General features: G+C 38.6%; 1 protein-coding gene and 1 long non-coding RNA gene across 24 annotated transcripts in view; one reads left to right on the forward strand and one right to left on the reverse strand.

The window, feature by feature from the left end:
* The window catches only part of dlg1 (MAGUK family member discs large 1), a 516408-nt gene that overhangs the window by 313535 nt on the left and 178674 nt on the right, over nucleotides 1-24199 (forward strand). For 16 of the 23 annotated variants that reach the window (XM_086911654.1, XM_086911656.1, XM_086911657.1 and 13 more), the window contains one exon: nucleotides 3814-3987. In XM_086911654.1, coding sequence (XP_086767780.1) covers nucleotides 3814-3987 — 174 coding nt within the window. The other 7 variants (XM_086911662.1, XM_086911665.1, XM_086911658.1 and 4 more) reach the window with 6 other exon arrangements.
* LOC105736819 (uncharacterized) overlaps nucleotides 1-24199 on the reverse strand; it is a 98427-nt gene that overhangs the window by 20601 nt on the left and 53627 nt on the right. The window lies entirely within an intron of this gene.

Genomic DNA, 24199 nt, shown 5'->3' on the forward strand with positions numbered 1-24199 from the left:
CGTCGAGACGCTCTAACAACGCCAGTGCCGACATTGACGTCCATCCCTTCGAGGTTCGTACACGACGTGTCGTCGCTCTTCCGTCTTCTTTCGTCGAGTTTCGTTAATTCTGTTTCGAACGTCCAACTTTATTCCCTCCCGGGGAATGGATAATTCTACCTTCTCTCGTTCTTTCTGAGTGTAGAAGCGTAGCAACAATTGTACGCTTGTTTTCGCGCGCACGACGGGTCTTGTGTTGTGACGAAACGAATTTCGCGTGAAACGGTGGAAGGTGTTCGCTTACACGAAGTGGAAAGAACGTGTGGAAGTTTTCCACTGAATTATCGCGTTGCTCCACGATGTGAATTATGTACCGTTTTCAAACAGAAGAAGATTCACTTCTTGGATGGAAGAGAATTACCTCGAATCGTTGATCAATGAAGATAAGGAGCACGTGGATGCGAGAAAATCAGAAAATCGGGAACCATTAATTGACACGAATAGCCGACCTTGCGGGACTCTTGTTATTCTTGGAAGAAAAACCCTATGGTGAGAGATCGGTTGTTTAAGAAGGTTGAGATAAAACGAACGCCCGAGAAACAGTAGTTTCTCAAAACTTCGGGCTAACGAAAATAAGCTGACGTACGTGGGTGATGTCAGTCGTTCCTCTTCGAGGAATCATTATTTCCAGCCAAGCCAAACTACAACGAAAACACAATGGTGAAATCGAGCACGTGATCTTCGTTCGAACTTCTTTATATATATATTTTTCACTTAGCTTCCGTGTACGTGATGATACGGATCCATAATCGAATAAAAGGATCGGATAATTGCGTCGAAACGTTCACCGTTGCCTACCCCATTTTGTCCGTGGTTCGTGATATTCTCCTGTAAACAATTTAACGATGCTGTTTGGTATTCTTGGAAATGCGTTTAAACGTTTTAAAAGCTTTGAACTTTTCCCTCGTACCTGGCCTTTAGTAAAACAAGCTTGTCCTTCGTTAAATAAAACGGATCAAACATTGTCTTTTGTGTTTCGATCGCGACCGCTAAAAATAATCCTGATTTTTACCTCGCGCAACAAATCGATAATAACGCTTGAAACGACTTCCTCGTTACGCGAAATAAACACATTTTTCAGACTCGCCGAGTCTTTTTAAACGTCCCCGCGATCGGGGCCCAGCCATCCTTTAAATTTCATTTTTCACTTGGCGCAACTTCTTTATCTGGCCGCGTACCATCCACGAAAGAGCTGGTGCACCAGCCACTATTCATCCCTCAAAGCGAGACTTCTTCTTACGAGAACTACTTTGCTACCTATTCTTACCAAGCTTTCATCGAGTCCCTTTCGATCGGGATTCCTCTCGACCCGATACCCTTTCCTTAGTTTGTTCCACGATCCTACAGGAAAACAGATTTACCGTGGACGAGTGTTTCAAACCGATAGTTGAACGCGAATATTTGTCGTGAAACGTTCGTTGAAACGAAAGGAAAGAATTCTGATTTTTTTTTCTTTCTGGTTACTTTTACGAGCAATAATTATTAATTCTGAAAAGAATTCGGATCGAGTGTCGAAATTTTCAAGCGTTACGAATAAAAATTCGAAAAATTCCATAGTGGAGTAAAATGGTGGAGAGATAATAAATTTTCCGCTTGAACAGAGGCGAAACAAAGTGGATTTTTAAAGTGAACACAGATTATTGGAATTAAATATACTTATAATATACTTTCAATGTTGTAATTGTTTACGGAAGATGGATTGAAAGAGATTAAAAATGGAGAGAAACAAATTTATAAGTTCTCGTGCAAAGTGAACGTGAATAAACGTAGGAACGGGATCAAACACAGTGGCACAATGATCGATTGGGTGTCTATCGTGCGTCATTCACGACGTCGTTTCAGCGACTATATGTACGGCGTGCCTATTAAGGTACGCAAACGAAGAACAAAGAGAACTTGTCACTTCGGGGAACACGTAAATCGTAGCGTTGTCACGCGTGCTTCGAAACGATCGACCAGTTTTTGCGGATGCTGTTGGAATCACGTAAGTCTCTCGATAAAAATTCCATTTGTATTCTTCCGTCGTTTTTAATATTCATGGATGAAATGTATTTTAAATTTTGAACTTCCAACACTTAAAGCATACTAAAAAAAAAAAAAATTGATTTCTAATAACATCCAAAATTCAACGTAATTATAATTCAATTTTTGATCTCTCTATAATTTTCTTAATACAATTCTAAACATATTTATTTAATTAGAGCATGAATGGAAATAAGAACGATTCGATTGGATTTGAAAATTTGTTCAAGTCTCTCGAGAGAAATTAAATCTGTGACAATCCGACACTTTTCACAGAGACGAAACTTGTATTAACCGTGTATTTTATAGGTTAAGAGTACAGAAAATGAAACATCAGCTCTTATGAATAACAATTGAATCCTATCGAAGTGAACCATTCGTATTGGATTTAACTTCGTGCTCGATCTCGTTGAATTTAAATTCGTAGGTTCATATAAAATTTGATTCCATCATTATCCGCCATTATGAATTCGACTATTCACTCGAATGAACGAGGATCGGATATTCCGATCCTATAACCATTGAAACGTGAAAACGCGGCAGGGAATAATTTATAGAAACGCGAGTCCACAGTACGGTTTTCCGTGTTTTTTTTTTTTCTTTTTTTTTAAACGTAATCGCATCACTCGTATGTTTCAATGTTTAATGATTTAATATGCTTCGAAATTTCACACAAGCTTTTAGCTGGATTTGTTCGGAAAGCAGGAAGCCGCTGTTTATTTATACCAGCCTCCCATTTCCATGTAGCCGCGCATGGACACGCGCAGAGTTCATTTATCGTCATGGTTGCATTTAAACGCTGAAAAATTGACCGCTCGGTAAATTGTGTCGAAAACTGCATCGATTTGTTTTATTCGTCACACAGGATGCCAGGAAAAATTTGCGATCTGCGTTGATACAATTACAAAAATATGTAACATCGTAAGATCGTCTCTCCAAATTTTTAGGATATCGTATAAAATATTTAAAAAAAAAATATACACGATATTCGTTAAATTATTCGATTTCGCTTAATTATTTCGATATCAAAATTAAAAATTTTCACGTTTAACAATCTTGCAAATTTAATTTGTATATTATATACGCCACGTTTTAATACAATTCATGAAAAAGGTGAGAAAAAAAGAAAAGAATGCAATTAAATAGGTTTCGTTGAATTAAAGCCACACAGACGACACTCACACATTGGCGTTTATTCACGTATGGCAAGATATTCGCCGCTTCAAACGGAGAGGTTTCAATAAACGTTCGATCATTGATGCCGTGGTTGGCCACTCGACCGGTCGTCGCATCCGGAAGCCTTGCTTGGTCGTGATAATGAAACGAAATCCGGGATTGCGAAGGATTAGCTCGGTGGCGACATCATCGATATCGAAACCCGATACTGGCACGTCAGTCAAAACCTTGTTCACTATCGACTGTGTACTTCTTCTTTCATTTTCATTTTCAATCTATTTTCACGTTTTCGAAAAATGATTTTTCTAAACGTGCCGAAAGTTAGACCTAGCGATATCGTGAAAGTGCAACAACAGCAACAAACGAATACGGAATTAGAGCAATCGTGTGTCAAACGTAAATCAAGATCGACCAAGCTACGACGAAATAAACTGTTTCGAATAATTTTCGATGGTCTGCACGTCAGTATTTAGAAATGGCTATAGAGGAAAATGGTGGTTGTTTGTTAAGGATGTCACTGAAAATGTGAAAGATCGATGCAGAATAATTAAACGATGAAATTTCATGGGGTTGCAGAAGACCCGTTACGCTGGTGGAGGAGTAGAGGAGCAGCTGCCACCACCGCCGTCGCCACCCCAGTTGAAAGAGGCGAGCCAGCTGGATGGAGTTCCTAGACCGAATTCGGTCGATCGTATCCTACATCCCGACGGTAGCCAGCACATCCTAACTAGCCACGATACTCTGAACAAGGTAATGTTTCATATGTATATCTCATTGCATCGCAAATCCCTCCCTTATTGAATTGCAAATGTAAAACGAACGCTGGAAGAGAACGCTTGGGATAAGCGGTTTATCGAATTAAATATTCCCGCATATGCGTATCGGCGCATGCTCACACGATCATCGAAACATTTGCCATCTGTTTGAATCTCGTGAAAGTAGAAATGAAATCGATGCGATATATGCACGATTCGAACATCGTACAACGTACTTACCGACTGTGCTCAATCGGTAAAGCGCTTTAATTATTACCCCTAAATTGGCTTCACCACCCCGCGAAAGATGGCGCTCGTACTTAGAGATTTATTAGGCTTCCAAGGCTATTCGTTGGATGGCGCCATCCTCGCATCCGTGATAATAGAGAAATCTGCCTTATCGCGTGGATATTCCGAGAAACACACGTGGACAACGTAGTTCGATCAATCGCTTCGTGATTCGTTGTCGGTTTTCCGTGAATTCGATCTGGGTACTCGAGTATACGATCGATATGGGTATATCTATATAGAGATCGGAAGTAGAACGTCTCCGGCGTTAATGAGGCATCCTTGGATCGGCTTGACAACAAATTGAAACGTATTTATTGATCTTCTTTTCCGACACGACCGACTTGCCATGAATAGCGTGATCGTAATGGTTTTATTGTTATGAATGATCGATGACGGGATGAGTGCCTTCTCGCGGATAAACGACTTTGATTTATCGCTGAATGACATGAATCGCTTCCTCTTCATGATTCTCATATTTTCTTTCCTTTATTTATGGTTTTTTATCTTTTTTACTTTTTGGACTGTGTTTCCCATTCACTTCGCGAGAATATAGAAGAATATATAAAAAGGTAATGATAAATTTTTAAATAGATTAATCGATATTTATGTATTATTTGTATAACAAACTTCGAAACATGATTCATTTATTGAATCATGACTTTGATTGCACACAAATGAATCATCATAAATTCCCGAGGTTATTGTATCATAAGAACCGAAGGTCTCGCGTGTTTTGTTTTGAAGATAACAAATAATCGATTAAATATATATTATTTTCCTTCTTTCTTGACTTCATAATGCAATATTTATTTCTATATATATGTATACCCTCTATGTTTAAATATTTCAATCTCTTAATACATAATACTCTTAAGACTTTGTAAAATAAAATTACATTTTTATTTAGATCATCTTCGTTTTCAAATTCATCAGCAGTATCGTTATTATATACGTAACAAAAAAATTAAACATAAGTAAACACTTTGACGGTTAAACGTATAGATAATAGCGACAGGTAGGTCGTCAAAAAAATAATACTTGGACGAATGTGTATATAATATTAGAATGTGAATATTTGTATAATATCTAATGAGTAAAAAGAAATACATGCATACATACATACGTATACCTGAGAAACAGCAATATAACATTTTACATCAGTTTTTAAATAAGAATGTTAGAAAAAGCATCAAAGAGAGCGTCAAAAAGAGCATCAGAAAGAACAATATAGTTCAACCTGACGTTTTCACAAGACACAGATGTCGTGCAATGCTGAGGGCAAACCTAGAGGCAACAAAATTAATAAAATAGGAACTTGAAATTTAAATCTTCTGGGCCTTTTATTTCGCCCACGGTTGTCAGTGGATAACAGAACTAAAAACAGAACTACGTAAAATCAGAGAAATAGAGACTTAAGACAAGTTTCTTATTGGACCTACAATATTGTCTCTTGCTTATAGTTGCTTATATGTCACATTCTGTCCATACTGACCAGCCTTATTTTAAGCCTTATTGGATCTACTACATTGCCTCCTTTTGTCCTCGACCGTTTCGGTCTAACAATGCTGAAAAAGTGGAAAGAAAGAAAAATTATAAAGGGAATTTTTCCAATACGTATGAAAGCAGCTTTTATCTCTCTGCTACGTTGCGCAAGGATATTATATTATTTACAGTGCAAAGCAAATTATTATCCGCGATGTATGTTGCCTCTCTTTCGTATCCAAATTTCATCCGCCGAATAGGATTACCATCGACGATATACCTTCAGATCATAATTCAATAATATTCGTGACGGGAACATATTTTTCCTTCCGCTCGATTTCACTTTTTCTTTTTCGGTTCTCTCCGCTTCGATTTATCGCGATGTTTCTTGCCTCCATAAGTTACATCGGCATTCGACCGCGTTATACATACAGTTTTCGAAGCTTACGTCAACCGCGTTCGAAAAATTTCTATTATCTTTCCAAGCACGGGAGAAAGAAAATATACAAGAACTTTTATCGTCGAACCGACAATAAACGATTTTTTCTTTATTTTTTTTTTTTTTTCGTTCGTCTCTGATTCCATTTTCCTCTCTCAATGGTTCAACCAACAGATAGAACAAACACGATCGATATACTTATATACATTTTACATCAAACGGCAGGCAATATTTCCAATAACAAGGATCTAACAAGACGAATCCGATCTCGATTTCAAATAACACGATCAATCGATCATCCGAAATAATCGAAGTTTCAAGATCGAAACGAAGCTCTCGAAGCACGATTAATGAAATAGACTTAGAAAGATTCGGGGTTGGCTCGAATCGAACAGACTCCCTTCGTTCCTCGGTAATTCGGCTAGGCGTGTGCCCTTTAAGGTGACCCAGATACCGTCTAGTACTATTTTATTTCCTCCAGTATCTCGCTCTACGCCAGATCCTTTTGTGAGAGAACGCAAGAACGTTCTGAAGGGCATTATTTTCGCCAACCAGTACTCTCTCTCTCTCTCTCTTTTTCTTTCTCTTTTCTGGATCGCTTCACTTTGTCTGTCACGTTTTCTTTTTCCTTCTTTTTTTTTTCCCTCTCTTTTTTTCGTTTCGCTCCGAATATCGAACGACAACGCGACGGATTCGATTGCATTTGCACCGCGTTTCACAGAACGCCATATATACATATATATATATAAGAACAATTCAAATAAATTAAGAATAGAATTAACTATTAACTAATTAATTAATCTTCTTGTTCGTGTTATCGTGAGTGCAATTAGCCGAATTGAGGAAGCAAGCTTAGCTCTGTTGCTTAGCCTGATATCCCGTGTATAAAATATTATAATCGAACACATGGTCGATTGCGGACACGCGAATCGGCCACGGCGCAACTCTGACTCGCCTCGGATCGTTTAATCGGTCGCTGATAAACCGTATCCCGCGTATCTGATGACAACTCAGCGTTTATTACGTGCTGGCCGGCCCGCCCACGCGTGTAAACTTGCGCTATAATGTATCGCGACGCGGATGGGATGCAATTGTGCCAGCCCGGTTCGATACCCGCCACCCTTGCATAATTCGACCGCTTCCCGCAAAGTGCACGCCACGCTTTTGTGATATTCCACTCGATCGTGATATTTACTTTAATTATTCGTCTCGTGGAAAGTTTGCTTGAAATATCTCCGTTGCGTATGTGCGGGTTTTATACGATAATATTTCGGGATATTTCGGTTTATAACGGGGATGAGAAATATTTCGGTTATTTGCGTTTATGTAACGAAGAGAAGTTTTGAATGGAAATTTATCGGTGAATATTAAAAATAACAAAATATTCTCCATATTTTTATCAATAGCAAAAGACTTACTCGCGTAACTTTTTACTAGAAATGTGTATATTTTTCGTATGTCACAAATCACATTGCGTTATTCACTTGAAATCCATAATTTCTACTTTACTTTACGGTCCATATACAGTCCACATCAAAATTTTTTCTGAAATTTTCGAAAATTAGAAAAGAATGGGTAAATTTTGAAGAAGAAGAGAAAAACTGTACATACGCTTGACACGATTACGGTCCACAATTTCCAAAAACAGCGTGCACTTGACCACAAAACCCAGTTTGAAAACCTGGTGTACACTACATTTCTAACTTTTGACCGAGTGCGTGCTTCGCGGCATTCCACCTGGGTGTTACACGCTTCCTACACGAATCGAGCTCCCTCTTATTCCGTTTATTATTACACACGGCGGCTACTCGCTCGGTCCTTGTCACCGATGATATAACACCTACAACGTAGCCAGGCTCTCACGCGCATAAATTGCGTTCGTACACGTAACCCCGTGGTGTGGCGTTTAATGCGCGCTAAAGGATGATGCACGTAGACGCGCGAGATGCGATCATAGAACGTGGCTCGACCGTTAATGCACCCGATACGTATCGCTCTCGTGTATTCTCTCTCTTATGAATTGCAGTCTGAAATGAAGCGTGTGGAAGAAAACACGGAAGTCCCGACCCATTATCTTCTAATCCACGATCAAATCTTGCGATTGTAGTTATCAGAGAGACTGTAAAATATTACTCTTCTTTTATTTTTTTTTTTTCTAATATATTTAATGCGAGCGAGTGTAAATTTTTTATTTTACGATTATTTTATATATATATATATATCGATGTGTACAGTCGTGTTATAAAAAAAAAGAAAATGTCAAATGTGAGAGAGGAAGTCATCAAGTACGCAATGCCATTTTGGATTTTTTGATCTATCAAAAATATCACCGGGGATTTCTTTGGTTGGGACGCGTTGAATTAATTATTTTAAAAAGTTGTAAATCACCGTTGAATGCGGAAACGTGCATAAAGTTTGCACTGCACTGTTAATAACAAAGATTAATTGCACAACAGGATCTAGACGAAAATAAATGATTGTTGCTGTGAAATATAGCAAATAGAAATTTCCATTTTTTCCCATTCATCATTTGATGCTATTATAATAACGCCATTAAAATAAAATATATCGTTTTTTCGTGGTTTCGTAATGGCGAACGAAAGTTGTTCTTCAACCGTTAGAAATCTGGAAAAAACTTTTTAAATTACGAATCGTTTGAAAAATTATTAAATTAATTATTTTAACAATAATATAAATTTTCGATTTCTTTTAAGAATCTTCTATTTAGAAATGGATACACACGAATGGAGAAATTTAGGCTCAGGTTTGAAATAGATTAATGAAAGACAAGATTCAACAGATTTAGATATTCGGTTATCAAGACGCGATGTCTCGTTTCGATCGTAGATTACCGCCCTTTTGCCGTATATCTGCTATTTTATTGGAGAACTCTGGCAACGTTCCGGGATTTAATTGGCAAGCTTGCCACGCTACGCTTTCAGCTTGTAATCTAATCACGATTTGCTCGGTTCACGAATTACCTTCGGCATAGGCCGCGTTGTTGGCTTCGTGGATAAAGTCTGCGACACAGACAGCACTGTGAACACAATCCGAATACCTTTTAAAGCTTCGGTTTCGCCTATACACATCGTGGATAAACCGGGATTTGCCGGGTCTTCGAAGATATTTGCTTTATCCGTTTATATGAATGACGTCTCGCGCGGAAACGTTTGATCAATCATACGAAAGATTTTTTATCTTCCAAGCAATCGATGAATTAAAATTTAGAACTACTGCCGCGGGCAGTATCTTATTCTCAATCCAATTTCTAGTTTTATAACTAGACTGCGGTTTTTCGTGCAAATATATCGTTTCTTTATACGTTTCGCATATTTTACACGAACGACAAATATATATATAACTAGTTTTCATAATAAAATTTACATAAGAAATGTATGTATATAATATCAAATTATTAATTAAATTGAGTAAAAATTTAAATATCCATCCGAATATATATTTCCCGTAATATAGAACGATCTAATTTTTTTTCAGATAACGTCAATTTACGATAAAAAAAAATTATAATTGTTACATATCAAATTATGATAAATAACTGTACGTATAAAAAATTACTGATATTTTGCAAGATTCTGTGCGCGTTTATCGTATTACGTTAAAATATGCAAACCGTGTTCTATCTAACATAAAAATTCGCAGTCTACTTATAACAATATGATATATGAAAAATACGATACGAAAAATTATATATAGAATATTTAATAGTAGATTGATTCAAACATTTCATCTCGATATTTAATGAAAATTGTTGAAACGAAAAAGAACGATTGTAATTTGAGAATCAGGTCAATGGAGAGCAAACGTTTCGTATTTTCATTTTCGTACGTTTCAATTAGTACGTAAAATTACTAATAAAAAAAAAAAAAAAAAAAAAAAAAAAGTAATTAAACAAAGTTCCACATTAATAACCAAGTAAACGAGTTCTAGAACATTTGCTAGATTAAAATTCGCTTTCTGAAAACGCTTTCTAAACATCGTTCTACGTCATTCTACCCAGTTTGCGCCAAAAGGTCGAATTCTATTCTCCCTTTTCGTGGTGCAGAAGAATCAATCGAGACTTCGTGAGGGTCTGCAGTCAGGTGGTTCGCGACACGCGTGATTCGTGCACGAAGAACCAGGAAACCGGTCTCTACCTGTTCGATATCGTGATACGAATGCGTCCAAATCGGCGTTTCCCGTACTATTTTGTACTTTAGGTTGCGACTTTCTGGCGTGACTCGTAAGAAACTAACGTGAGTCATTCTTGCAAATCCCCTTCTCGTTATCCATCCCCTCGTAACATCACGCGAGAAACTTTCAGTCCTTTGCAGAAAAAAAGCTGCCTTTCGTGTATGACTTTTACTACTCTCGAGATCATTGTGCTTCGATAAATATTTCTGTAGAATTTCTGCTCTTTCTTTTCTTTTCTTTTCTTTATCGATATTCACGAGAGCAAATTTTTTAATGGAATTTATATTTGGATTTAACTATAATTAATCTTTCACTTTTAACTTTCTCTAACTACGTTACGTTCCACGAGACGTCGACGAGAAGAAATTATTGTTAAAAGATATTCAAATGGAATACCAATAATTGAATGATAAATCTTGTGCAAAAGATTTTGCATATAGAAATATGAATTAATAATTTCCTCAGAAATATAATATTTGCAAAGTAAAACAAATATAAATTCCATTTCTGTAATATATATTTAATACAATTTGGATCCTGCAAAAATGTCCGCAATTTAATTGAGACAGAATCTAGAGAAATGGGTGAACCGACGAACAATAGTTACTTACATCGTCTTTAACTACTGCAAGTAGTACGAGAACAATATTTCTTTTCTAACACATCCAAATACCATTCAGTGTAACCCATCCCGAAGACGAAAATTACACGAAAATTAAAGCTTCCTTTCAAAACTTCCAACATTCTTTCACAGAGGACAATTTTAATACAGTCGACGCAGGGAAAACGAGACGAATCTCGACGAGACGAGAAGCATCAGTTGTAAACTCTTGTCACTTGTCTCTGTTATTTCACGGATCTTTGGAAACGACTGTCCAAGATACACCTTCCTCCGTTCATTTCCTTGAAAGATCCGCACTCCGTTGTGCCCCAACTTTTCCTTTTCATTCGTCGAGAAAGGCTTCTTATAACCCGCGAGCGAGGAATTTCTCGCTCGTTACACCCTTGTCTCCCGGTGCATTACCATAATGCACAACCGACGAAATGTTAAAACGTCGCGGTCGTTCGTTTGATTCCTTTCATCCAACCATAGCCGAGGGACTAAACGCCGTTTTTACGGTCGTCAATCATCATGCATTTTGCGCTCGCTGATTTTATCCCTGTTTCTTGTTCCAACTTTTCTTCTCGCTCTAGAAACAGATTCGACAAGTTGGTTTTTTTAAATGTATCAAAAAATTTTGATTACCAAGTTTTACAATGCGTGCTGTACAGTGAGCGGCAAAATTTATCTAAATGTATCCAACAAATTTGTGACATTTGAATCTATCGACTTTTCCAATAAGTCAATCCTCAATTCACAATATTTCTAATATCTCTCTTATCCATTTACATCACTTTTTATTCTTCCCTTTTCGATCCACGAATAAAGATAACGTCGAATACATTGATGTACTTAATATGACGAGAAAGAAGAAGAAGAAGAAAAAAAAAGAAATTTGAATATATATATATATATCCGATAGCAGATACACTCGAGTGCATGTGATGCTCGACGAAGCGAATGAGATTTCCCTCATAGTTTGATAGCAGATAAAACGGCTCGATATTCGATCGAAAGTCTAAAAGCGAATCCAAGAGCGTTGAGCGGGGTGTTGGAGCACACGCGGGTTCGCGATCGAATCGCAAATGGCGGTCCACCTTCGAAATAAACTCGTCGGCGAGAGGGGATGGCTGGTTGGCGGATAACAGTTTCGCTATTTTATTCCAGGAGGATTCTATTCTTGCTCGAAGAAATGGATCGAATGGGAACGGCGGCCACCGCACTGGAAAACCTGTTAAATACCGCGCGACACAATGGCCGCATTGTTCCTCACCCGTCGTTCCTCCCTCCCTCCCTTTGCGGACTTGCTTTTAATTAAACCTCCCGCGCCACTTTTTTCTTTCTTTTTTTTTTTTTTTTTTATTTACAGCTTTCAGAAAGTGGTCGCAGACGCTGCACCCATCCGATGGATGGATTCGCGATCTCTCTCCTTGGCGCGCGATCATCGATGCGGAGCTTTTCCTCGATTGGGAGAACCGAGGACGCATTGTTTCGCAGCTATCGATTCCGAACCGTTCGTCCATTCGAGGAAAGAAATTTCCCCGTCGATCCTTGTTTACTTCCTGGCTCTTCGGGGATTATTATCGGGGACCAAGCACAGACAATCGCGAGGGTCTTCGATACGGGAATCGTTTAAGGCCAATCCATGGAGCGTAATTTCGAATGGAAATTATCGCGTGAATGTGAATCGCCTAAGTCGATCGATTTTCCACCGGAAATATCGGAGTTATTCGATGAACAACGTAAGTTACGTTCGATGGTGTACGATGGAGTACGAACCGCGTATCGAGATTGCGAAAGAAAGGGTCACCCGTGACGTCAGTCGTTGGTGGGGAAACCTTGAACCAACGAATCATTTTATTTACAGGGAAAAGTAGAAACACTTTGCTACATACACTTAATTAACCGTCTAATTTTCAAATAGAACTTCCGTTCTTGAATTTTGAGAAAAATCTTGCTTTCGAAAATTCTTTCGAAAAATCACTTCGCGATATTATATCTTCGTATTAAAAAATTCTCTTCCGTAACGTTGAAACGAAAAAGAAAATTCGAATACCTCCAACAATCTGTATCCGATTAACAACCGAACTGTGTGTAAACTCACTTTACAAACCAACTATCACTATCATTTTCATTTCGAATAAAAATATATTCACAAAATGGAATTTTGGTGTAAAAATCGGCGTTATCGGCAAATTCCAAATTAATCTTCCCTAGATTCCAAAATTCCAATATGGACTCGGCTTCGACCACCGTGGATATAACATTCCACGCAACATTCGACATAATCCTTCGAAAAATCACCGATCCATCCTCCAAGAGGGGAAAATCCACCGACAAGGAAGCGAGAACGGAATCACGAATCTCGTGGCATCTCGGAGAGGTGGGGAGTGGAGAGGAGGGGGTAGTGGTCGCGCGACGCCAGGGTGAATGCAATTTTCACGAGGTGGCGGTGCAGTTCACCCCGCTATCGGTGTGACCGGCTACGAGGGGCGGGCGCGGAAGGGAGGGAAGAGCGCGCTGGGGGAGAAAAGGGGAGAGAGAGAGAGAGGGTAAAAGGAGGAGGAGGAGGAGGAGGAGGTGGAGCGCGTACACGGAAACACACGTACGTACACGAGGAGCGGCGCGCTCAGTAGTGTGCCAAGTGCGCCCAGTGACGTAGGTCAGTGCTCGCGACTACGCCGCTCCCGCGAGCTGGTTGATTAAAAAGCTCGCGTTTCCGCTCGCGGTCGCGTCGCGATGATCCTCATTCACGGTTCGAATGCAACGCCGTACCGCGAGCCAACGGTGGCTCGCCGCGTCTTAACCCGGTCGTGCCGGTCACCTTGACACGCGCGGACACCACCAAGGTTAGGTCCGTCGAGTTTTCACCTGCGAGCCGCGGATACTAAAGCGGCTGCTGTTCAGAGGTGAAATATACACGCACGCGGATAGATCTGTGTTTCCGTTCTCGCGGTTATTTCAGCGGTTGTGTCGCTGGCGGTTGGTCTGGTGTTTGGGGGACATGCGATAACGCGTCACGGCTCGAAACTGGGTTGGTTCGTTGGTCGGAAGAATCGGAATGGATGCGAGAAGAATCGGTAATGGAGTGATTCGTTTTGTCCGATTCGACTCGGTGTTCCATGGTATTGTCGTCGCGGTGATACGTGTTAAGGAGGTTAGGGCTTGATGTAATCGAATGCAACAGTCGATAGATGGTGGTCTTTGTACTTGGGAGCGTGACGCATCTCTCGTGCGCGCTCGAAAGCTGTAACTGTGCCAAGTACGGTATGCAATGACGCAGGTCGTTGCTCGTCGAAGGATTATCGCGGGCGTTACTACTTTATCGTTCGTTCCGAGTGATAATCAGGTTTTTTGTTTGTTTTTATGCGACGTGTTTTTTTCAATACATCGAGTAAATAAGTAGACACGTCGAACGGCTATGTTGAGAAATATGGAAACGGAGCAGTGGTGACTCGTCGTTGTGATATGCGGATAGGGAAACACGATTTATTCGGGGTTTGAAAAATACGATGCGGTCAAAGATACGTACTCGTGGAGTGGCGCACCGAAATGAATCGAGCGCAGTGACATAGGTCAGTGTTCGCGGCGACCGTGCGTCCCCGCGTTCTTTTTTTCTTCTCCATCTCGAACGCACTTTTGAAAACTTTTACAATTGATTCCACGATCGTTTTGCCTTCGTTAAAATTTGTTCGAGATGCTCGAAAGTTGTACGCTCCTTCCAACTTTATTCGAAGGGAAATTTGTGTTTGTATTACGCAAACGATCAAACTTTTTTTTTCAGTTGACCAAGATAAACAATCGAACATTGAAAAGAAGATTATCTCGAGGAAATCATGATTCGTTCGAAATTATTACAAATGTTATCCCCTCTTTTCGATCGTTGTTTTTAAAAGATTATTGCGCCGCACGATTCCGTTATCAGTTTAATCACTCGTATTTTTGTTCTCGAAGCTTTAACGATAAGCGAAACGTTCTGAAAACGTTTCATCGACGATATCAATCCGCCGAACCGTCAGCACACTTTCAACTTTTCGTTGCCGCAGCTGTTCTACGGAAATTCAAGCGCAACGTGACGTTATTCCAACAATCCAACTCTTCGCTGTGTACACGAGGCGCGCGGTTTACGCTTGTAATCCGCCTTTCCCTCGTCACATCGAGTCTGCGACTCTGGTAGTGCGCAAACGGTTTACGTTCCACGACCGTGTTTATTAGAACGAGAACGATTTCTTACTGTACGTCGAACATTAATCGTGTCGAACGTAAACGATCCTTGGACAAATATTTGCAAACAATTTGCAACACGATAAAATTCCATCCGATACATTCGTGATTCATTATTTCACGATATTTCAAACCTAATCGATATCAAATTATTCGTATAGTAACAGTATCTTGTAAAGGTTTTCAAATTTTTAAATATTCGCTGTATTCGTTGTATAAGCGAATGTTTCGAATTTAATATCGCACGATGGACGATCGAAGTTGTTAAGAATAATTATAGATGAAGAAATTCGGTTTGATTAAATGTTACACGTTGGATATTTCGCGTGATTCAGGCTCCTGATAAGATTCGAGCAAAGTTTTTCAACGTTAACGTTGTTAATTTTCCTTCGACGTTACGAATACGCTTACGATATGCAATCGTCGCTTTTACGATACGTTTCTCGTTGCCAGCAACGGCGGCACATTACTTGCATCGCGTGCAATGCAATTTTTATGCCCGCTTAAGAAGCAGTTATCTTGACGTTTGCCATCTAATGTTGACTTTTATTTGATACGAGTCAAAGAAAACGTTCGATTGCATAATTCATGCATTTTATCGATTCCTCCGCGGAATATAAACAGTAAGAGTTATTTCCTTAACCGATCGACTCGATCTATTTGCAACAGACTGATCGATCTTAAATTCTTTGGACCACTGTTTGGATTACTAAACAGTAATCTAGAATTCCATTTAATAGAAGTTCAATCGAATTCTGTCGATTAAATTACTTTCTCTTGACGTGAATTCTTAATATCTTTCGTATTGGTGATTGACAATGATACGTTGGAAACAACGAGCTAAAACTCGATTATTATTTTCTAATCTTTCTCCCGTGTGTAAAATAATATTCTTTCGAATTTCTTATACGTAACGTTATAAAGTTCTACACTGTTTCGTCGCTTTTCAAGTATTGCAATCATTTTTCCCCTTTCTTCGTCTTATACATTAAAAATTCACTGGCAGTTTCCTTCTTAATCATATTAAAGACTTAAAAATGAGAAAATTAAGGATTCTTACCTTGAGGTAATAACTTTCTTTAATCCGTTCCAAATCTAATTTAAATTTCTTCCTTCCGATTCCACCAATGAACGAAAAGCATACGAGAAGAGATAACCTCGTGAAATCATATTCCATCCATCTCGCACGAAGAAGACAAACGTATTTTTCGACTCGTCGGTCTTCCTTCAATTTTCACACTTAGCCACGCGAAACGCTCTTTTCTTCGACGACAAACAATCTCGTTCCAACAATATGACGACAGCTTCGAATTCGGCCGGGCCGGCGAAGCTTGTCGTTCCTGCAGATATCGATCGCGTTCCACGGCTTGTCAAGCTAAGCTGCGAGTCTCAGATTTCTAGGTGAACGTGCGAATTTATCGACTGCTAGGAATATGCGCGATCCTCGCATATATCTCGTCTCGAATAATGATCTTGGCCGTTGCGTTCGAACGGTCGTAAATCTATTTCGGCAACTGATGATCTCGAATAATCGGAAAGGGGAAAATGCATTTCTTCAGATTCCGTTCTCTCGTCGTTTAAATAATCGAGAATCGAATTGAAAACGAGGAGGAACGCGTTTATTTAGTGATCTAAAATGGGGGATAATCTATTTTCGATGATCTCTCATACCCTCGATAAAGAAATAGAAGTAGAGCAGTGGGACAGCGTCTTTTTGAATTTATTCGCCGTGTTTTTTTTTTTTTAATTTTTTTATTCGTAGATAGGATTTATCTGGACGGAATTTTATTCGTTGTTTTTCAAATTGTCAAGATTCTTTTGCCGACGATCGAGTATAAAAGAAAGTTATTATATGTCAAAAATTATTTGTCTTCTTTCAAAATTCAAGACTAAAATTATTATTTCTTTTTGAATAATTTTGCTTTCAATAAAATATTACGAAATATTTAAAATAGATAAAGATAAATTGTAAGAAACACTGTTAAGAGAATAAACAGGTGTAAAACGTTTGAGAAATTGGAGCATTTAGAAACTGTACTTTGCACTGCATCGTGTGTATTATATTAACAACGAAAGCAATATAGGATAATGTGAGTTGCGACGCGAAGTACTTATGGGTCACAGTTGGTCGCTCTAATTTCGTTGGATTTGATATGAAAGGGAAGCGAAAGAAATAAAATGGAAGAGAAATAGTAATGGAAACAAAAGTTACCAAGAAAGTTAAAAGAAAGAAAATAATATCTACTCCATTCCAACTCTGTTTGGATTTGAGTTAGAAAATCTATAATTGTTCAACTGTGATTACTTTTCCATAAAACATTCGTAAACTTTATTTATCTGAAAGTTAATTCGATACTTTTTAATAAAATAAAATTATCCTTTATTTAAAGTCACATCGATTTTATCCTTTGAAAATGTATTTTTATTCCATTTCTCAATTTTCACTCAACTCTTCAAATATAATTTATAAATTATAAAGAATATTTCCAATTTTTTCTTCCATTCAACAATCTCTCTCTCTCTCTCTTATTTCTCGAAAGGTAATCGATTAAACTGGATTTACTAACAGAATTAATGTCTAACAACGGCTCAAATGAAAATGAATTTTTCACGAGAGGGAAAAAAAGGAAAAAGAATATACAGAATCTAAACCGATCGAATTTCCCGTTCATTAACCAAAAACAATTAACCCAATTCCGTCGGCTCGATGCTACTCATTGCTCCGCTTGTTAATTGACAACGTTCGCCAATTAACGCGACGTTAATTCGGTGAAACGCGTGCACTCTTTCGAGCGGACAGGCACGGATTGATGCGCGATTTACGATGCGCTGGATCCGTCGCCCACCCGTCGTGCACCCGGCTGCACGAATGCACGATAATGAACGATAACAGGTTCAATTCAAGTAGCCTTTCAGTTTTAATAGTCGGCCTCTTTATCGTTAAGCCGTTCATTCGCGCGGTGCTCGAGTTGCAATGCTCGATGGCCGCCAATAACTCGAATGAGCTCGCATCGTGGAATTAACGTGACATAGTAATTAAACGTAGCGCAGCACGAAATGACAGGATGCGTGCACTTCCTCTTCCCGTCCGACCGGGCATTAAAGCTTTGCCCGTTAATTAATTTATCCCCTATTAACAACAACCCGTTCATAATTATCTACGAATTGTATTATCCAATCTGTTTCATGACAGGGAATTACAGATTGAACGAGTTACGATTGGCTAAATGTAACTTTTCCTCCTTCGTTAAGAAGGAAATTTCTTAATAATAATTTTTCCTCGAGCCAGAGGCGAAAATTTGAAACGTCATTTTCTTATATTTCGATGAAATGTTCAATTGAACACTTTTGAAACAGTGCGTATGAATTTGAAAACACCACTTCAATCATTCGAAGAGGTAATAATACTCGTTTCACAAATTGATTTCCGCGTTATTTCCTCTCATAGTTGTGTTTCTTCGTTCATTAAGCTTTCGAAATAACGCGCAGGCTTTCGAAAGGCTCGAAAAACAGTGACAAGCATCGATCTCAGATTTAATTAATGCGCGGCACACCATGAATATTCAATTCGTTTCGCAACAACACGATCGAACAACACGGACAAGAACGTCATTTGGTGTCTTTGCGAGGGAACGATCAGATGTTCTCTGAACGCTTCGGGTCCTGCGGAAAATTCCACTCCTCTTCGATGCATCCACGACCGTTTCAACTTTTTTCCAATCTTCCAAGTTTGAGTGGCCACGGGCTACGGACGATAGTATTAAAATCGAAGTTGTTTCTTTACTCCTCGAAGAAACTCTTCTTGCTATTAGGATGTGTCACAAGCGTTATCTATTTCAAGCGGATCGCAATTAAAATTCTTCGAAATCTTGGGAGAAAGTTTGAAAAGTTTCGAATTATTATACGTGACACACCACCAATGCTTCTTAAACGCAGGAAGTGTCGCAATGTCGGTTCGCATGTTCTGAAGGAAAAGTTGACGACTTTAAATTATATTCCAATCGCGAAACTTTTGCTAGATCGTGCCCGAACTGAAATAAGTGTCCACTTCGTGACGCAGGCGAAATAATTAATATTTTCGTTGTCAAGGATTCGTGGTTGAAAAGTTTAACGATAAAACGTTGTTAAGACTTGCGTTTAAGTCAACTACGATTGGATTCAAGATTTTGTTTGAAACGAGTTTATCCAATTAATTCAAACTGTTTTCTCGCTTTCGTAAACTTTTAACTTGATATACGATACCTCTTTAAGAAGAGTTCCACGTTTCAATCAGCTTTTAAGATTGCTTCTCTTACTCCGCTTCTTCGATATAATTATAAAAATTACTTGAACACGAGTAGAAGAGTAAAATCTTCGAGAAAATATTTCTCTCGTTATCGATATCAAAACTAATCTTTTTTAATCTTCAGAATTAATCATATTATTCTCGAAATTCTCGAAATCACGAATATTAATCGTATTCTGAATAAATCCAAATGCATTCGTCCAGAATTTTCAAGAATGAAACGAAAACACCAAACTTACAGGAAATCGTGCCAATTTTCACGATTTTCGCGACGAACGATTCACGATTTCTCATCCTAGCAAGTGATTAAAACGATCGTGTCGATTGGTTGGCCTCGAGGCTTGCTCCTCGACGCAGCAATTTCAGAAAGAGCCGTCCATTACTTTCCACTCTGAAAACTGTAAACAGAAAGGAGGGTCTTTTTCGGTGTAATCAGCACATCGTCGACCAATTCGCGTCTATTTCTTCAGAAACGGGCCGACGTATTCTTCCCGGAACTTTCTAGACCGAGGATTGAAGTCTGCTTTCGAGCCCTTTGATCTCTCGTTCTTCTTGGCAGCCGCAATGCGAACGTTTGATGTAATAACTCGACGATGACAACGACCAACGTTCCAATGTTCATCCTTTGATTTCGAGGATTATGACGAGTGCTTTATATTCGATTTCTTTGTCTACTTGTTAAATTTTGTTTCAAAATTGAAAACTCTAAAATTTTCATCACAATCGAATTTTTATAGATTACAAATCAATTTTGAGTTTTTATATCCCACCGTGTAAACATACACGTCTAAAAAATACGTATTTGTATAAAAATTCACAGTCCACTTACAAATCTTTCCCCAAAAAACTCGTCTCAATTATTCATTAATTCAAGATAATTTCCCAACAACTTTTAAATAAACATTCTAAAGAATAATATTTTCTCGTCGCCGACTAATAAAAATAGGGAAGGGTTTCATCAACTTTCCGATTTAACCTGTTGATATCCAAACGAGCAACATTCAACATCTCGTTCAAACGTATTTCATCCCGATGTAGAAGGAAGAACCGAGATCGATCGAGCCCATCCACCCATGTCGGTAATCGGCGAACGAATCGACCATAATTCGCAACTATCTCACCCATGAACGAGGAGCCAATTGACCCCCTTGTCCGTAAGTTAGCGCCGCTTATGCCCTCGCCGCTAATTAAGGGCGGCACGTCGACCGACGGCACCACTCCGCTTAATGGAAATTAGTCGTCGCGATTCCCAGCGTCGCGCATCGCTCCTCGCAGTCTCGTTAGTTCGTTCGAGCGTGGCGGGCCTTCAACCGTTCCCTCCGCAATCGTGGAATAATTCGATTCCACGCCCGTGTACTCGAACGCGTTCTCGAGCATGATTCTATTGTATCAGCGATCCAACTAATTATACAGACGTCCCGCTTCCTTCCGCGCGAGCGACGCTTATGGAAATTATTGGACGAGGATTGGGGCGAGAGAAACATCTCCTGTAACGATAAATGTCGTGGAGATTAAATCTGACACGAGATACGTTTTTTCCTGTCTTTGGATAACGAATGATTTTATTCCATTTCCTTGGATATTTAAACGATTGTATTTTTGAGAACTCCATTTTGATTCGATTTGATTGAATTGAAACGATGATTCCAGGGGATGAAGAATCTTCCTTGTACTTTAAACTGTATCACTTTAGTTTCGAATCTAAGTGTTTATGGAACACATCTTCGAGCAATTAACAACAAAGTAGACCAGTGTTAATCGAATCGTCGTAAATTAAATTATTTCCCCTGTTGAAAACAAATCTGCAATTTCATCTCCGACGAAACAGGCAACTTCTTCTTTCGACGAATGGAAATTCGTCTTAGCGAAATCCTGCTTAAAGTATTGATTTTTAAGTTAGGTATAACCGGCGATAACCGAGGAACCGTACTACTTCCGGTTTATATCCCAACTGCCCGTGGTAACTACTGTTCCAACAGCAAGGAATCGTGGTCTCGATCGATCCGTGAATTTCTGCGTTACCGACTTGGACAAACGATACTTTCGCGGTCGAAGAGATGTCGTGCCATTGCTCGTTCCTCGAATTCCTTTCAAATTTCACGGTCGAAGTTTAATTTATTATCTTCAAAATTTTTATTTTCTCAACATTTAATACGAATTTCCACCATTTGTTATAATATAATGCAAAAGAACATTCGAATAGAATAGACAGATAGACACTTTCTAAAGTATCGTTTCAATATCGAGCTCGAGTTTTATTAATAGGTACAATTAGGATTACTCAATAGGTGGTTCGTTAGATTAATTTATTAACCATCCAAATATAGATCGTGAGGGAAGGAGATCGCATCAAGATAATTAATTTACGCATCAATCCTCGTGAAAACGAATAATATCCTAATATAAAAGTCTTGCGAGGAGAAATCTATCGAGGATAAGGACGATGAGCACCAGACAATAAAAACAATCACTGCCCGTACAATAATAAGCTTTATACCGCGCGGTTTGACAAGCTTCGCATCGACCATCGTTCTTTTGTAGTACACGAGAAAATTTGTCCAAATCGATCGAAAGGTGTATAGACACAAGCTTGTGTTTCGTCGAGGCTCTATTTATGGTTTAGACTTTAGACAATGATGTAAGGACTCGTGACTCGAGTAACAGTGAATAAATTGCTCGAAACGCAAAAGTGAACGAAAAAAGAAAAAGGAAAGGAAGAAGAGAAAGAAAAAGGAAAAAATAGTGAAAAAACCGTAAAGAATCGCGAATATGCCCCCGACGACACCGACTGATTCAGCCATGTGCTCGCTCTGTCCGCGCTCGAAGAAGGCTCACCACCCGAAGAAACTCGTACGATTCGATTCCATCGTCGATACGTTCTCCATTTCCGATTCAAATGCTATCACCAATCAGAGGGTAAGAGGATTAATTTCGATGTACAATATCCATTTCAAAAATCAATATCTTCTTCTTCTTCTTCTTCTTGCTCTCGATCTATCCTCTTCTTAAATTTTTTCCATTTTATTTATTTATATTTAAACATTCTTTAAGATATTATTTTAAATTAAGTCAAGTTTTAATTTTTCTTCTACAACTTATTGCGTTTTGTGATTATATATAAATCTATGGATAAATCAATATCGGAATAAAGAATAATGCACGGTTAAAACACCTGTGCGCGAATTCAACGAATTTAGGTCACGATAGACACATTTAATGTAGCGTCCATTTGCAGTCGCAAAATCCTTCAACATTTACATGTCATTACGTGATCAGCTTTTAAACACGAATCTCTCTTTCAGCGTGCATTATTTATTCGAATCCTTCAAAGCAAGGAAGAACCATTAGTAGCGTACTAATTACCAATTCTCATTACATTATCGATATGTTACATTATTCAAAAGCTCATCGTCACGGCTCAATTTTGCCCGGAATTTTTAAATTCCACGAATAATAATAATAATCCATTCAAATCATTCTACGTGTTCACATTTTCCTTTCGAGAACGCGCATGTTCAAAATACCATCAAATGCACAAACAATAATTTTCAACTTTTCAACAGTGGAAAATTAACCCGTTAAAAAATTCAAAAAAAGCTTCCTTCCAATTTCCCCCGTGCAAATTTATACAGAGAAAGCGAGTCACTCTGACCCATTCTACGTTCCAACGTGTTCCTCAATCTTCCTTTTGACCCGATTGAAACTCGTGATTCACCCGGATGAAGCTAAATCATCCGTGTAACCGCGTGAAAAATTCAGAATGGCCGCGGGAGACGTTCGCCGCGCACAAAGTTCCGTTGAAACGCAAGAAGAGTCTTATCGCAATGGCTTCGAGGCCGATGGAGCGCTGTGAAAAAAGGGTTGGCGGCCATAACCCGCCTATCTTTACGGCTTTTCGATCGACGGTGACGCGAATGCGGGGCACGCGTTATGCACGCTTGGAAAATAAATGGAATCGGCCGTGGTGGTAAATTTCCTGTCGATCGCGAATGAGAGAAATAGAAAAAAGAAGGAAAAAATAAATGTCTCGAGTATTGGAAATGCGTTCGATTTCATCATCGTTGTCCTCTTTTTGTTCTAAATCGAACTCCATTCATCTGGGATTTTATTTATGGAGAATTTTAGTTAGTCACCGATCGAATTCTATTTCTACTTGACGATTAGTGGGTAACGAAGATAATTAGGGTTCAGTGGAAAATATGGTATAAAATTACACCGAGCTGTTCCTTCTTCTTCTAATAATAGAATTCTATCGAAGTAGATTTTTCATTTTCATGAAACATATAACGATAAGTTAGGATAATTAATTAAGAAAATATCAACCGAATATTCACTAATGGAATAAATCCATTATCGTCCAAAGTAAAAACAAATGGAAAGGAAAATATAATATTACTTAGAAATTAGGGATAATACGTATAATAAAGCAATTAAGAAACGAATGAGCTTATAATAGGTTAATTAAGAAGCTAAAATAAACGAGTAATTGAATAACTCGAACAAAAGACAGGAAACATTAACTTGGACGATTAACATTAATGATCCAAATTAATTAAAACTATAGTATTTCAAAATCACTTTGGTAGATTTCATTATAGAAAAATGATTTTACGAATTTCCAAACTTGAACACTACTTGAAGCATTCTCGCCACGTGTAACGAATAATCCTATCCTATATTCGAACATTTCCAAA

The sequence above is a fragment of the Apis florea genome, unplaced genomic scaffold, assembly GCF_048593485.1.
Source record: "Apis florea isolate Af1SG1 unplaced genomic scaffold, ASM4859348v1 contig_3326_pilon, whole genome shotgun sequence".
Taxonomy (NCBI): domain Eukaryota; kingdom Metazoa; phylum Arthropoda; class Insecta; order Hymenoptera; family Apidae; genus Apis; species Apis florea.